At 45.1% G+C, this 15406-nt stretch overlaps 1 protein-coding gene across 1 annotated transcript; it reads right to left on the reverse strand.

Annotated features, from left to right (window-relative positions):
* Positions 1-6235: 6235 nt before the first annotated feature.
* Positions 6236-15406, reverse strand: cdc42ep3 (CDC42 effector protein (Rho GTPase binding) 3). Its single transcript, XM_079362437.1, has 2 exons — positions 15029-15406; positions 6236-7810 (listed from the first exon to the last, which is right to left on the reverse strand). The coding sequence occupies exon 2, from the start codon at positions 7610-7612 to the stop codon at positions 6557-6559; it is 1056 nt and encodes a 351-aa protein (XP_079218563.1). The 5' UTR covers positions 7613-7810; positions 15029-15406; the 3' UTR covers positions 6236-6556.

Consider the following 15406-nt stretch of genomic DNA (forward strand, 5'->3'; position numbering starts at 1 on the left):
CCGTCTGTTTCCTGTCTCGCGAGCTGTAAAAACATGGAGGAGGAAATCTTTGATCAGAACAGCAAACAAACACAGAAGGTATAAAACATGGACGTCGTCTCCGTGATGTCACCTACTATAGCTACTAAAGGTGAAGTTTAAGTCGAACGACAACAGTTGCCGTATAAAAAAGGGGTTAGTCTGCTTTTATATCAATGCTTTGTGTAGTTTAAGGAAATTCTAATATAAAAAAAAGTGGAGAAGGACATGCTGGCAAACAGGAAAGAAGAAGGCAGCAGTTTAATTATGTGCACAGAGATCTCAGGCAAACAGGCTCGGCACCGTGCAGCGGTGAATATAAACGTCACCAAACCCTCCGACTGGCTCGAGGTGAATTCTCCGGGGAATATCCTGTTAGGTTTTTTTTTTAGTTTTTTTTTTTTTACATCATTTCACTCAGACTTGCTGCGGAAAAAAATACCAGGTGACAGGCAGGAGAATCTCTGTGTGAAGTCAGAGTGAAAAATGTGGTTGTGAGCGTTCACACCTGCAGCTCGCTCTGCAAACATCCGGAGACTCAAGTGGAAACTTGAGAAACTGCTTCATTTTTTTCAACACTGTGGATGCTGCGAGATAAAGTTAATATTTAAAACGCTAAATTTACTCATCTGAACAAGGTTTGAAAAGCAAGATTTTAGCATGACACGATGATGTGGGGATTTCTGCCCCAGTGAATCATGATGCTAATTCTGGATAAATGAAGTGCTAGATTAAGAAGGCTGCAGACCTTGAATTGCTCGACATATCTTGGCACCATGGTTATAAACTGAGTCTGGGATTTATCTGGGAGTTATTTCTGAGGTGACACTGGACTGTTTACCTCCCTTCCTCTCTGCCCTCCTTTCTGCTCAGCCGTCACGTGCTGCAGATACAAACTCGCCTCACTATGGCAACTGTCAGCCAAACAACGGTCAACAGAGCCTCCGCTCTCCGTCGCCTGCCAGACCAATCTGCATGAGAGCCCTTTGTATCTGCACTGCATCAACCCCTGCACAGGCTCATTTTATTCCCCCCTGAGAACCAGCCTTCTCCCCTGTTGTTGTCTTTTGAAAAGGAGCTGCAGAAATCCCCTTTCTACATCAGCACATCTGCAGAGCACTTGATTCCTGACTCCACGCTCAGCATCCCAAAGAAAACTTTCCCCGAATACAAACTGAGGCCTGATAACCAGAAACATGCAGATATGAAATATGTGCATTGTGTAAGGACATTTACAGCAGGTGAAAACAAGAGCAGCTTTATCCTTCTCTGCTCATGTTTCCACTGTCTCTGTCCTGAGCCAGCATGCAGGGAAACGTCTTATTAAAGTTTCCCCTCTCCGCCGCCTGACTCAGCTCAGCTCAGGCTGTGAGGGGCTCCTTCACCAGCACCTCCATGTGAGAGACAGAGCGCACATTATCCTGCTCTGTTGTGGATGTTGGGTGGAAAATTTTGCTGGGTCTGAGCTGTGCTTTCTTTGGCACCGACGGTCCCCTCGGCCAAAGCTTATTCATCTGTGAACTGACAGCTTCACCTTAGCCTACAGGAAACACAGGAGTTTGATCCCGGGCTCGCTAATCTGCTGCAGGAGCGCGCAAGAAACGTCCGTGAATAATTGACTCTGTAATGTTAAAAGGAAACATCCTTTGTGTGAACATTTTTATTCTATGCAATAAATCCAGCCTCACGATATGTGTATTCAAATAAAACAGAAATAGTTTTGAAGATCAAACTCAAGGACAGAAATTCAGAAATGAGTTGTTTTTTAGTTTTGGTAAAGAATGCAGCTCGTTTGCAAATTACAGGGCAGCAGGTAGCGCCGACACCCGCCGCCTCCCTTCCTCAACTAACGCCACCAATTTAGCAAACAAATATTTAAAGCTACCCGTGTCCCTTCACAGTTAATGACATGGTTCATTTACTCCTCTACGTTGTCAATGGTTTGAGGTCCGCCCTGAACAACAACCTACAAAACTATCGCTAAATTTAGTAACACCATCACTTACAGCAGGTGATTTATACCCAATAAAAAGTAATTATCATGAAAATACATGACAAACTAGACGAGTGTTCTTTTATTTTCAACTGTGCCATGTCGAACAAAATGAAAAAAAGTGAAAAATTGCTTCAAAATTACAGAAAAATTAGGAATAAAAATAAATAACAAGGAAACATGACACTTTGTCTTTGGTTCGTCCAATCCTGGGACATTTGAGGCTTCCCTGCAGCTCTTCAGAAACCAATGGGTGACATCCCTGAGACGATAGGTCCTTGTTTACTACATATTGTCACCAAATAATTATCTGCATCTCGTCTTCAAAATAATGATTGCTTTGCAGTATTAAAGATTTTTTTTTTTGGGCATGAAAGTACAACTGATGTCAGGTAAACGTTTGGGAACAGGTTTAGTTTGAGGCGTCAGATCTGATTGGTTGTAAAGATGATACAGTATGAGTCTGTTTCTGTAATGAAAGACATTTGAACACTTCAAACATGAAGTTAGAGGACGACCTCCTGATATTATTTTACACTTCATTCCTTGTTGACTCTTATCTTGTTTTATCGCTGCACTGTCATTCATTTACTCCTCTGTGTGCCCTTGAATCGCCCCCCCCGGGGACTAATAAAGTTTTTTGAATTGAATCGTACGAACAGCATCATGTTGTTGAAAGCTGCAACCTAATGAGACTTTGACTCGAAGTTGTTTTTCAGTTTCTCTTCTGAAGAAGTCACTTGTGTTCACGTCTTTGTTGGAAACGAGAACTGTCCGGCTCAGCTGTGACGGTAAAACAAAAGCGCCTTGTTCTGTTTGTGAGTCTGTGGGTGTCACAATGAGTTGCCTGCATGTGTCACTCTAAGACATCTTTGTGGCGTTAACGCAGACTGTCACAGGCAGTCCAGTTCTCTTCAGGTCAGACTCGCACCTCTGCCCTGTTTTAATGAAAACACACCACAGCGACTCTCTGGTTGGTTCGTGTTCCCTCAGGCTGCTGGGAGAAACAAAGCACACGCTTCAAGTTGTGCAATATGATCGCACTGATTAGTTTCCCCTGCTTTAAATGAATATTAATATCTAATCTTCAACAAGACGCCCGTAAACTGAAGGCACACATCCAAGTGTTCGCTCAAACAAACAAAACGTCCGTCTGTCTTTCATGAAGAACATGCAGAGAGAGAACATGAAGGCGATGTTTCATCTTACATATGTCAAGTGTTTGTATTGGAGCTCATGAAATGCTGGTATTTCCTGGTATTATTTGAACAGAGAGCTTTGGAGTCTCTGCATTAACATGTTGCACAACATGCTGCAAAGAGTTTTCTTGGGGTCCGTGCCTGTCAAAACGAAGGCTGTCATCAAGTCAACGATGTGCTGTAGCAGGTAGAAGCCCAGTAATTATCTTAACGCAAAGGTTTTCATTACTCGTACTCGCAGGTTGTATGCGTCTGCTCAGCACAGGACAACTCCTCGGCGCTAACGTTGGGATTTTCCAGTCTTGGCTGGAGCGTCTGCCATGACACGGGTGTTCTCGTGTGGGGAAATGTTCATGTCTCCTCTGACATCTGGTTTCACGGCGGCTTCAGATGCCTCGGCTGAGCTGCTCGCGGTTGTTTACAGACATTCTGAGGCTTTTGAGGGATTCGGATCGGTTCACCACATCGGCCCGCTCAATGACAGGAGAGAAATCGAACTCAGAAGCAGATAATTATTTGCACGTGAAGCGATGTTGCTTACAGAGGTACAAATGTTTATGTGCCTCACTGTGCACGTCTGGATTATTATTGAGCATGCATGAGTGATAACACATTTACTTTATTACCAGGGTTCATCTCAAAAGTCTATTTTTAAAAACTCAAATAAGTGAAGCTAAGCTATGCTAAGCCAGCCCCATTAATCAAACACATCAGCTCGGTCAGTCGGCCTGGGCTTCAAATTTACGATGATCCACGTTCTTATCTTTGTAACATTCAAGACTCGTGTGCTTCAACAACAAGCCGAGTTCGAGGACCAGTGAAATGTAAAGTGTAGCGTCCTGGAGGCTTCAGAAGAACTGATGAGCTAGCTAAGGGGAAGACTTCTAAGCAGGGGTTTAAACATCTATGGTTTGGGCTTAAATTTCACTGTCTTATTTTGTTGAGTAATGTTTAAATGCAGATTTTTTTACTCTGCATTTTGTTTGAACGATGCTTTAGAACCAGTTTTTGCAGGTTGAGGTCGTTGCCGTCAAGCTTGCATTAAAAAAAATCTGCAACAAACTTAAACTTTAAGTTGAACTTTAGAAACGAGGCTGCAAAATCCGAAATATAAAACAAGCAAACAGCGAGACTTTTAAAGTACTCTTGCAGACAAACCAGTTTTGAACCAGGTTTATTTCTGCATGTGGGACTTAAATCGGATGCCTTCATTTTTCAACACTAGGAGGGGTTTATCCTAGAAATCAAGCTTTTGTCTCTTAGAAAGAAAATATTCATACTCTTCATACTGTGTCGGCTGACTTCACATCACTGAAGTGTTCCTACAGGAGCGTGCGTTTTATCTGATCTAGTGACCAGGCTGCAGTCGTCCGGAGTGAGGATGTGCTGTCGGGTCAAGAGCGTCGCTTGTTTATGACAAAGTGGCACGTGGATGCTTTGGGGGGAGCCTGCTCTAAGCCTCGAGTCTTGTTATGACTTTCCTTCATGTGTCTGCACTTAAGGGCCTCATGGGGGGGACGGGGGATCAGGGCCAGGAGCCACAGCCGAGGGGTGGTTGAGTTCAGGAGGCTGCATGTGTTGGTGTTCATTGCTCTTTTTCTCTTTCAGGTTTTAACACTGCTGGGTCAACATATCTTTCCTGTTCCTCGACAGATGGAGAGGACCCGGCCATCGTTCACAGGTTACCTGCGCTGCGTTTTATAACCTCTTGTCGCTGTACGATGGCGAGGCTCTAAGAGTAAAGGCCTCCCTGCGCGTTTCAAACAGCTGATTTATGTCTGGTCCTGGACACTTGTGGCTGGAATTCAGGGAATTCCAAAGACCCCTCCTCTGCCTGTCCAGTCCACACGCAAACAAATGGAGCAGGCGCCTGGTCGGGCAGATGAAGGCCCACCGGTGCTCCCACTGCCGGGCAGGGAGGCAGAATGTGAAGAATGTCAGAGGCGAGAAAATAAATCTGCTCTGTCCTTCTTTCTGTCTGTCAATCTGCAGCTCTCCTTCCTGCTCTGTTGTTTGTTTTGTTCCTGTTTTCCTGCCCCTTACTTTCTGGGAAGGAAAGCTGCCCTTTAACCGAACGACATTTCAAGTGAGTTCAAAGTCTTGCAAGAGTGATGTGCATTCCTCGGATGTCTTCGTTTGGTTAGGTCGTCCTGAAACTCGATCTGAGCGGCTTTAAGGCAGCCTTTCTGTCGTCTTGGTGTTTTGTGTAAAATAAAATGTGTCATTTTATCGCAGGTCTTTAGTCTTGTCTTGTGCAAATTATGATGTTCAACGATGTGACCGTTGTCAGCGACGAATAGAAGCGGTCTCGCCAACACCAAACAAAAAGCTGCAAACTAAATATTGGACTGGAGGTGAACAAACATGCAGTTTTGGAGAGAGCAATAATTCCTCCCCGACATGTATTTACTCTTTTTTTTTTTTACCACGATAGAGAGGTAAGAAAAACATGTGGACAGATAAAGCTGCAGACCTCACGATCCCCTGTGAGTCTGGTTCGGGTAGTTATTAGCTAGCTGTGGCGTGCTCACCGTTTTGATAGTCAGGTTTGTTCGTCTTCTCGTGGTGCAGAGGGGCGAGCACGTCATAAAGGCGTTCTTGCTCTCTCCACAACTCCACCAGCTTCTCTTTTCTATTTCAGTCAAAGTCGTAAACTTCCTCCGTGTGCATGATGTCAAATGTTAGCGAAAGGAATCGAGTTGCTCCTTGTGACCCTGCACGATCCCCGGTCTTTGCAAAATCCAAATCTAAAAACATAGAATCTTTTAAGTCTTTTGTAAAGATGTTTTGCTGGACGCTCCTCCGTCTGGTACATACACAAACGCTCTGCGAGACTTTTTCCAGAATAGGACAAAAATGAATTTATTTGTGTTGCAATTCTTAAAGACACAAATATGCATAGTGTTCTCTCGTTGGCAAGTGAATCATGTGACGAACAAAATAAGGGATTCTTGTTAAACACACTTATAGTCACAAAATGTTCAAGACTGTGTAAAAAATAAAAGAAAGAAGCAAAGGACCTCAAACATGGTGAATATAGCGTGGAAGTCAACGTTAGAACACCAAACTATCATTTCTACAGTCAAAGGCACGATGGCTGTGTTTAAGCTGTAACTCAAGAAGTCATGCATCTTAAACATGCGGCGAAAAGAGAAGAACACGCCATAGAGGCTTGTATAGTTACATGTTTGGACAGTAAAAAACAGAATAAGCAGCTCTGTCTATTGCAGCTCATTTTCATCTCAATGATATATCCAGACACCATTTTGATTGCTTTTTGAGTCTCTCTCCACTCATGGCTTTAGTTTAATAATTCCCTTTCTTCTCCCCTGGCTCTCGCTGCAGCTCAAGGCCTGCTCTTTGCTGCGGGTTTATCCATTATGTTGAGCACCTCGTCCAGGATGGACGGGCCCAGATCGAGTTCAAGGGAAAGGAACGACCCCGTGACCTGGGCGAGGGAATCCTGTGACGCGCTCTTCTCTTTGGAAAACTCAAACTCGTAATCACAGGTGCGGCCCTCCTCCACCCCACTGTCCCTGTCCACCCACTCTCCGTTGTACTTCGAGAGGCCCTGCTTGAATCCATCAGTAATGTCATTGTTAAAGCGTTCGTAGCCGTTGCAGTTTCCGTTGTCGTTGTAGATTTTGTTGGGGAAATCTTTGCCGTTGAGGCTGTCGAAGCTGTCGCTGCTCGTGTCGCTGGTCAGGCTCCCGTTCGCTTTGAAGGAGCCGTTGCTGTGATTGTTGATGTAGTAGGATGCCGGGTTGTCGAACCTCTTCTCGCTCTTGTTTATTTTGTTTGCTTTGGCGACTGCTTTAGAGGTGGACTCCCTGCTCTCCAGCAGGTCCAGGAGGACGTCGGGCTTGGACTGGATATCCGGGGCTGGAGAGGAAGGCTCGCTGCCAAAGACGTCCATGGAGCGCAGAAGAGCTTCCATCTGCAGGATCTCCACCTCCTCTGTGCTGCCGGGTTTCATGGGTGCTGCAGGCCTGATGATGTCCTCCAGGGGCTCAGAGGGCATCGAGAACACGGTGGAGGAGAGCATGGGAAGAGTGAGCGCCTGGCATCCTCCGATAGTCGGAAGGGAGATGGCGTTTTTCAGAACTGGAGAAGGTGTCTCAGCAAAAGACGCATCTCCAGTGCTGTTCGCTCTCATAAAGTCACTTTGGACGCCGTACTGAGGTTGGACGTCTCCCTTTCCTGGTAAGAGTTCATACTTCCCCTGCAGAAAGGACATATCTCCAAAGGCATCTTTCCCCCCGCCCTTCCCAATGTGGATGGTGTGGCGAAAGTCCCCTAGCGGCGGGCTGATCATGTCCGGGGACAACATATCTCTCAGGCGACATTTCTTCCCCTTCTTGTTATTGCTTGGTTTCAGGTAAATGGGCGCTTTTGCTGGCATGACTGCAGCTGGAGAAGAAGAGCTCAGACGTGGCGGGGGGGGGGGACGAAAAAGTCGGAAATGCTGTAAAAGCTCTGGATGTTACAGTTCCCCTGAGGAGGAGCTCCAGTTACATTCTCAGCCGGTCTGTCAGCGCTGCGAAAATAATCTCGGCATCGATCAGGAAATTAGAATCCAAGACCACAAATGGCGCCTGTCCTGAAATCAAACACAAACAAAGAATGTGTCAGCATATTTTAAAAACATGAACCCTGCGCCAGCAAATTTCCCCAAGTAGGAATGTAACGACACACTCGACTCACGGCAAGATATGTCAGGATACTGGGTTCAAGTTTAATCATGACGTTTTTCTAATTTATAAAATTACATGAGATTTACAAATAACTTTGGTTATTAGATTTCAATTGTCAATAAAATGCAACAGGTCACTTCTTCTTTGTAAATAAAAGTACATGTTTGGGTTAGGGCTAGGTTAGTTACAGTAGTGATAAACAAATTCACTTTTTTCTTCTTTCTGTTCACAGTGAAAACATTTTAGACCCAGAAACATTTTGAATAAAACAAAAATCTCAAGTCAAATTCATCAAGAGCACAGATGGGGAAATTATTGAAAACTATTGCAATACATTTCTGTCAAATTGATTTAACCTGTCCATATTGGTATCGGTTTTTGATCATAATGCGAGATATCATTGCCTCCCGATCCTCAAGGTAACTTTGTGCCACCAGCACTGAGCCGAAACTCCAAAAAGAGATCCGGTCACTCAAACAAGTCCTACCAATAAACTCTGGATCCTCCAAAAAAAAAAAAAAAAAAAAAGTCTATCCGGTTCTTACATCTGGCGAGCGTATAGAAGCCAGAGCAGGACACAGCCCGGCTCGAAAGCTTTTTTTTTTTTTTTTTTTTGCAGCTCTATTCACAATTCCACACATGAGCCTCCTTTGGCCTCCAAGACTGTGGATGTGCTAATGTGGAACAGCTGGAGCGCAGATTGGGAGCAGAGATGCAAAGCAGGACTTTGGTTGGATCAGAGCAGGGCGGCCTGTTTTAGGAGCGAGCAACTGCTCAGACACGCACGAGAGATAGAGAGAGGAGAATGAGGGGGGGGGGGGGATTATGCCGGGGGATCACCGAGCGAGAGGGTTTTAAGAAAGAAGGTGCTGCAGATTGAGGATTGATTTGGCTTCAATGGGAAGAGACTCAAACTCCGAGTTTTTTAAGTGCTGAAATTCCAGCTCGGTTGGTGGCACGTAATGAAGGCGAGATTGGATAAAAGGCGCCTGATTGGATGAAGCGTTCTCATTGAATGTCATCAAGTCGGCGGCCAGCTACACGTAGGATGAGCTCAGAATAGAAAGAAGAGGACGGTTAGAAATCAAGGAAGGAGGAAGGGAGTGACAGTGCCTTTTTCTGTGTGCGCCTGTGTGTGTGTGTGTGTGTGTGTGTGTGTGTGTGTGTGTGAGGGGTGGGTGGGAGAGCACCAGTGAGGAGAGAGCTTGCCCATTTATAGACATATTTACTTATGAGAGGTCTGTCAGCGGTGACCGTCTGACAGAGAGCGCCGCTGCGGTCAAGTCCAGGAGAGAAGGTTTCACTGAGAAAACATCCACATTCCTGCTGCGAGCGACCCCACAGAGACGCACGGCATCGGCCTTATCGCAGGCACTTAAAGTAGGCTCTGTTTATTCAGCAGGCACATTAGTGAGCAGACACAGAGACACGCTGCAGATTTCAATCCTTACAGCGCACTGGAAAGCATTCACTGACATCCATTTTCAACATGAACTCTTGTGCTGCCAACGTGTTTGAGCACTTTCTCAAAGCTCCTGGGAGACGTTATAAAACAGACTCGAGTTAACAGTGAGGCCTCTGCAGGAGCTACCGGAGCAAAGCAGACCATCAGAGGCAAGATTGGTTATTTCTATTGAATTCATTTTAATGGATGAAGTCAATGCTGCTGGAACAGCCTTCTGTATTTCCACAGCGGCGAGCGATTTGTTTGAAACACTTTCACTTACGATCAGGACAAAATCAGTCCAGAGATTAAAGCTCCGGCGTTGTCCACAGAGGTCGCCGAACCCGACCCAGACCCAGACTACAACTTCCTGTCAGGAGCTTTGATAAGATATCAGAACACGTACGTGAGCTTTTAGGAAGAAGACGCACATCAATAATTGAACGTCTTATCTCCTTCTCCGACAGCACAGACGTCCACTTGTGCACCGTATGAAAAGTGGAGAATACTTTATGGTAATTAAAGGAAGATATCGACATGAACACATTTCTTTGGGTATTAAATTTTCGACTCAATACAAAAATTTCAAACATTATTTTGGCTCTCGAAATAATCTTGAAAAAAAGTTTATCTGGACTTGTCTGATGAATTTGTCCAATATTCATTGTAATGAGATATTTTATAAAACCAGACAAATTTACTCGCTTATATTTGATTTTTTGCAGTTTTGAATCGTTTTTAACAAAGACTGTACTTTTTTTTAATCCCCCCCCCCCTGTTTTTAAATTAAAGCAGTAAAGTAACTTCAAGTTGAAATTTAGGCGCTGCCATTACAACACAAATAAACCTGTCACCCTTCGAGCGCTATGCAGCTATGAATAGAGATGCCAAACACAGAGGGATGCAGAACATGTGTGAGTGTGCTGAATGGCATCGCCGCTCTCGCTGCGCTGGTCCTCGTGTGTTCGAGTGTTGACGTGAGTGTCAGTGTAAGCACGAGGTGAGAGATAGCAGTTTTGAATGCAGGCCATGTGTGCAGAGGAGAGCGTGACTGTTTGCTAATAGAGAGGGAGAGAAAGGGAAGTGAGGAGGAGGAGGAGGAGGAGGGGGGGGAGAAGTGCTGCAGTGTTTGATGAAGGGGGGGAGGGAGGGGGGTTAGCATCAAATCCTTCACTTGTTTAGCTCAACCTTTTTTTTCCTCCCTCCTACTTCTGTCTCCTCAGTCCGCTCTGACCTTGACAGCTGATGCTGGCTGCAGAGGGAGATAGACTTTTGGATAGAGAGAGAGAGAGAGAGAGGGAGAGAGAGAGAGAGAGAGAGAGAGAGAGAGAGAGAGAGAGAGGGAGAGAGAGGGAGAGAGAGGGAGAGAAATGCACCAACAAGCCAGAAGCTGCTTCCTGTGGGCTCACTGTGCGTGTTTTTTAGGTCCGTATGAACATTTGTGATATTTCTCAAGAATCGACGCTCGCCCCTGCACTTCTGGCTCAGACACTTCCGATCAAACATTCCTCGTGATGAAGGGTTTCCCCTGATGAAATAAAAACATCTGCTTGGTCCTTGAGGAGCCTTTACTCTTCTTTGACATAAGAACACCTTCTCTCTCTCTCTCTCTCTCTCTCTCTCTCTCTCTGTCTTTTTAAACACTGGCTTTGATTTCAATGTTTTTATTTGCAGGCTCTACCCAATGTATGTTTACATGATGTCAGGAAAGTCGATAAAATGAGTTCATCTGACTAAAACTGGACTTTTAAAATATGTGTAAAAATGTAAGACTGAAGGAAATCGTACGAAGAATCGAATTTCTTTAAGTAGGAATAAAACATCCCAAGCTGGCCGAGGCGTTGTGCGAATGCTCCACAGTCCCCGCTCGTAACTTTGACAACAGCAAACATGTCAAGAAGAAGAAGAAGAAAGACAGGAAGAAAACGAGACGAAGGTATCAACACGGAGCGCGCTGCAGCGAGAACCGAGCAATTTCAGGAGTGACAGGGAGACACTGTTCATGTTTTCACGACTGAGGATTATAATCCTATAATCCCCTTATAAGGGGACGAATCAGGTCAACCAGAAGAAGGTCCAGTGGTCATGTCTCGGCCTCGGTCATATCGGACACACACCCATCAATAAGTAGATTTTACCCCAGAACAGGGGAACCAACTTCACTTACTGTATGTGCATGTAAACATGCTGACCGTCAACATCCTGTCGGCCATTAACTGACAGGAAGTAGATCAGTAGCCTCAGATATACAAACAGTATAAAACAAGTAATTTGAGTTGCAGTATGTAAGTTTGAACGAGGATGATGCTCTGTGATTCTGGTGCCAAAAAAACCCAACAAATAACTGAGCTGTCTTGATCGATCACCTGGATATCACACGTCACTTACTACAGCTGCCTCGACTACAAATACAAACAAGATTATAGACTCTTTTGTACAAACCTTAATGACTCAAATAATCGAAGGTTACTGCTGCAATTCTGGCGGGAAATCTCCCAAGCCAAGGTCGTTATTGGTTATCGGTCTGCCCTGATGAAACGATCATGTCTGCCTGTCAGCGTGGACCCTCTGCTCTCCTGTGGCATGAACACAACGCGAAGGTCGTGCATTATAAAAGACGGCTGAGCTCATTAGTATAGACAGAACTACGGGCAGGAGAGGAGCCTGAGTCTTGCAGCTCACGCGGTGGGACAACTGCTGTGCATCCCAGCCAAGGTCAACACTCGTGGCCCGTGAGAAGTCGGATGGTTGCTGAAAGCCTTGAGGTCTGACCTTCACGTCAGCCGTCCTGCTGGTGGCTCAGTTAAGCTTAAACGGCAAAAATGAGAGGAATCCAGAGCGCGACAACAAAGTAAGAGAAACACAATATCATCACAGGGATCTGCTGCTTCGTTTAATGAGAGCTCTGGGGACTCGCTGCTGGACCTTGTCAGGAATTTTTCAAGAGTCATTACAATGTGAGTTCAGCTTTCGTTGGCACAAGAGGAAATTAATCAATTACAAAAGCCTCCTGGCCTGCTGACCTGATCCGTCCATCCTGAGGCTCAGCAAGCTGTGAATATCTGAGCAGGTGTATTCTGGGACATATCAAAGCCAAGGCTGGATTTGCACCTTTTCTTTGGATCCGGTCCAAAAACACCCAGTGAGGCATGTGTTGAGACCTCAGGCCTTGTTGGCGTCAACTCCTCAGAACATGCTTCCAGGTTTGTTTTTTTTTACACCACGGGGTAAGAGGGTATCTGATGGCAGCACGCTCTCCAGATCTCCTCCCCGAGCAGCCTTGATGAGAGCTGCTGGATAAAGCCATTGTGTCATTGGGTCAGCAGCAGATATCTGTCTGGGCATGAAGGGACCTGGAGTGTCTCCAACCTCTTTAAAAATTGAGCTTCGCCTCGTCCGCTGGTGCTCGGAGAGTGGGAGCGAGGTGATGAAAGTTAAATTGGGGCGGCTGCAAAAGTCGCAATTAACGCAGCACCGAAACATCATTACACCAAATACATGTTATTTCCTTTTGGATTCCATGTGTGTGTAATTTATTATGATTACTTCAGATGTTTAAAGAGAGAGCTCTTTTTTCAAGAGGAGATGAATGACATACTTTTCAGTAGTGAGCGTATTAGACTAAAGGAGAAGCCGGTCAGCTCGTCGTCTTTACTGAGTAACAGCAATGAAGTCAGGCTGAACATGACGTCAGACAGTGAAGGGTTACATTTAATTTTAATTAATAATTAATTTAATTTCACTCAGTTTGACGAAAACACGCAGAAACCGATTGAGACATTTACTTTACTTTAGTTTTCTTGACTCTTAGGAGCTTTAATATATTGACCCAAAGCTGCTTTTTTTGTTGCCATAGTAACAGAGTTACCGTTTAAAAAAAGGGACCATGTCAACAACATCAATCATACTGTATCCTACATGTCTTTAACTACAACATCCAGAGAAGCGTTGTCACTTTTACAAACCGGTCGAGGTTTAACAGTAATGTCAACTTCAGTTCATTATTTACAGAATTCACTATTTAATTGAATGTTTCTGATTTTAGCGTTAACACTAGACTCCGCCCACCTCTGGTAAAGTAAACAAACCCAGATTCAAAAAGTCTAACAACACATTTTTATCACTTTTTCTGCCTCTGTTTTTTTCTGATGCTACTTTAGTTTAAACGCTTTTCACAGGAAGTCCTCGTGGTTATTTGCATCCCGGATCGACCCACATCAAGAACAAACACACAATCAGAGCAGCAAGAAATGAACCATCTGACTGGTGAACCCGAGGCCGTAAAGGTTATTTGATATGATCTCGGGATATTAGGTTGTTCAAGTTAACAATAATAATAATAATTTAAGCTAAATGTTCTATGAACGATGGCGTGATGATTACTTAGATTTGCTTAGAAACACATTTTGTTCAGTGGTATAATCAACTTTTCCACTGTTGGTAAAACAATATTTTCTTTTTTAACTAAACCATATAATTCGAGTCATCACTTCTACCTTTACCAGTGTCTTTATTTTTACCCCATGAGCTGCCTTTCTACTTTAGTGAAGAGCATGTGTGTGTGTGTGTGTGTGTGGGGGGGGGGGGGGGGGGGGGGGGGGCATAAATGTGGGTTTGGTATCTGCTAATTAAACTAACAGCTCGAGATTAGTCTGGGTATTTCTGGACTCCTAAAAGTCACGTGTGCTATAACTGGGTCAGAATTCTCTGAGACGCTGAGTGACTCTACTGTAGCCTAAATATACGCTACAGTGTGACCACGCTTTAGCACGCCGACCCGCGCCAAAGAGCAGCTGTCCAAGATACGACCCGCATCTGACTCCTTTTGAAACAGAAGCCGTGCATCACCTAAATATTCCTCGAGTGACGGGATTACTGCGATGACACTTCACATCAGTGCTGTTGAAGTCGAGCACGCTTTCACTCCTGCTGGTCGATGTGGTCAGTTGCACCTCGTATTCCTCCGTCTGAACCTTCAAAGGAACTTTTCCAAACGTCTAACCGTGGCCTTGACTTCTGACACGCCTTTGCATAGCAGGAAGACCCTCTCTTTTGGGGCTGTTATAAAAAGCACATACCACAGAGGGGTAATGGTAGCCTTTTGCAGAATAGACTGAGCTGTTTTGTTACATAAAAAACCCTCTAAATTATAGGCAAAGGCTTCTCTTTCGGGGGCCTGGTGGTGGATGGCAGGGTGGAGTATTTAGTTCTGTCTTCCTCTCTCGCTCCCCTCGTGCCACCCACAAGCATGGCGGGCACTTGCCAGAGTTATCCTTGGCACAGATGAGCAGGAAGCCGAGTCGAGGCATATGAAAGATGAAGGGAATGTCAACATATATCGGGTGTAAAAAAAAAAAGAAAAAAGAAAGACAAACTCCTTCCCTCTCAGTTTACCGGTGTAAACATCCCCTCAGGAGATAAAAGCGAAGCCAGCTCGGCATTTTAGAGAGACACGCTGAAAATGTCTGTTTTGGAAAGCAGAGAGGATATCATGTTGCCTTCGAACAGTTCAGCTCTTGTGTTTCACATCTGCTGGTTTCAACACCAAGCACGTTTAACTGTTACTAAGCAATTCTGTTATGCTGCAGGTTTTCAAAAAAGAACAACAAAAAAAAACCCTCCAGTGAAGCAAACTGTAGAATGAAAGCGTGAAATACAGAATAATCCTGCCACCACTCACCTCAGATATTCCAAATGAGAAGAGCCTGATCCTGTGCAGGTATACGGCTGCTGCTCTCCTGACCACTGCAGCTTCAGGTCGACCAGCGTGTGTGTGTGTGTCTCTGTGTGTGCGTTCAGTAGCTGCTGAGCTGCTCCTGTGGCATGTTGACACTGCCCTGCCTCCTCTCTGTGCCTCGGGGCTTCACTCCTGTCGACTGGGATGTCTGCCGGACAGCTGTTTTGGAATTGCACTCCGGCTCCTTTTCCCTCTGAAGCAAGTCTCCTCCTACACCTCCCCTATGTGCCCTCCCTCCTCCTTCCTCTCTCTCTCTCTCTCTCTCTCTGCGCTGTTTCTGCTGCCTCTCCAGCAGCACCTGTTAGTGTCTGTCCTCCCTCC

The sequence above is a fragment of the Symphodus melops genome (assembly GCF_947650265.1).
Source record: "Symphodus melops genome assembly, chromosome: 15".
Classification (NCBI taxonomy): domain Eukaryota; kingdom Metazoa; phylum Chordata; class Actinopteri; order Labriformes; family Labridae; genus Symphodus; species Symphodus melops.

Excerpts from the sequence above, each read along its gene's own strand:
- cdc42ep3 (XM_079362437.1), bottom strand. The coding sequence starts at position 7,612 with ATGCCAGCAAAAGCGCCCATTTACCTGAAACCAAGCAATAACAAGAAG.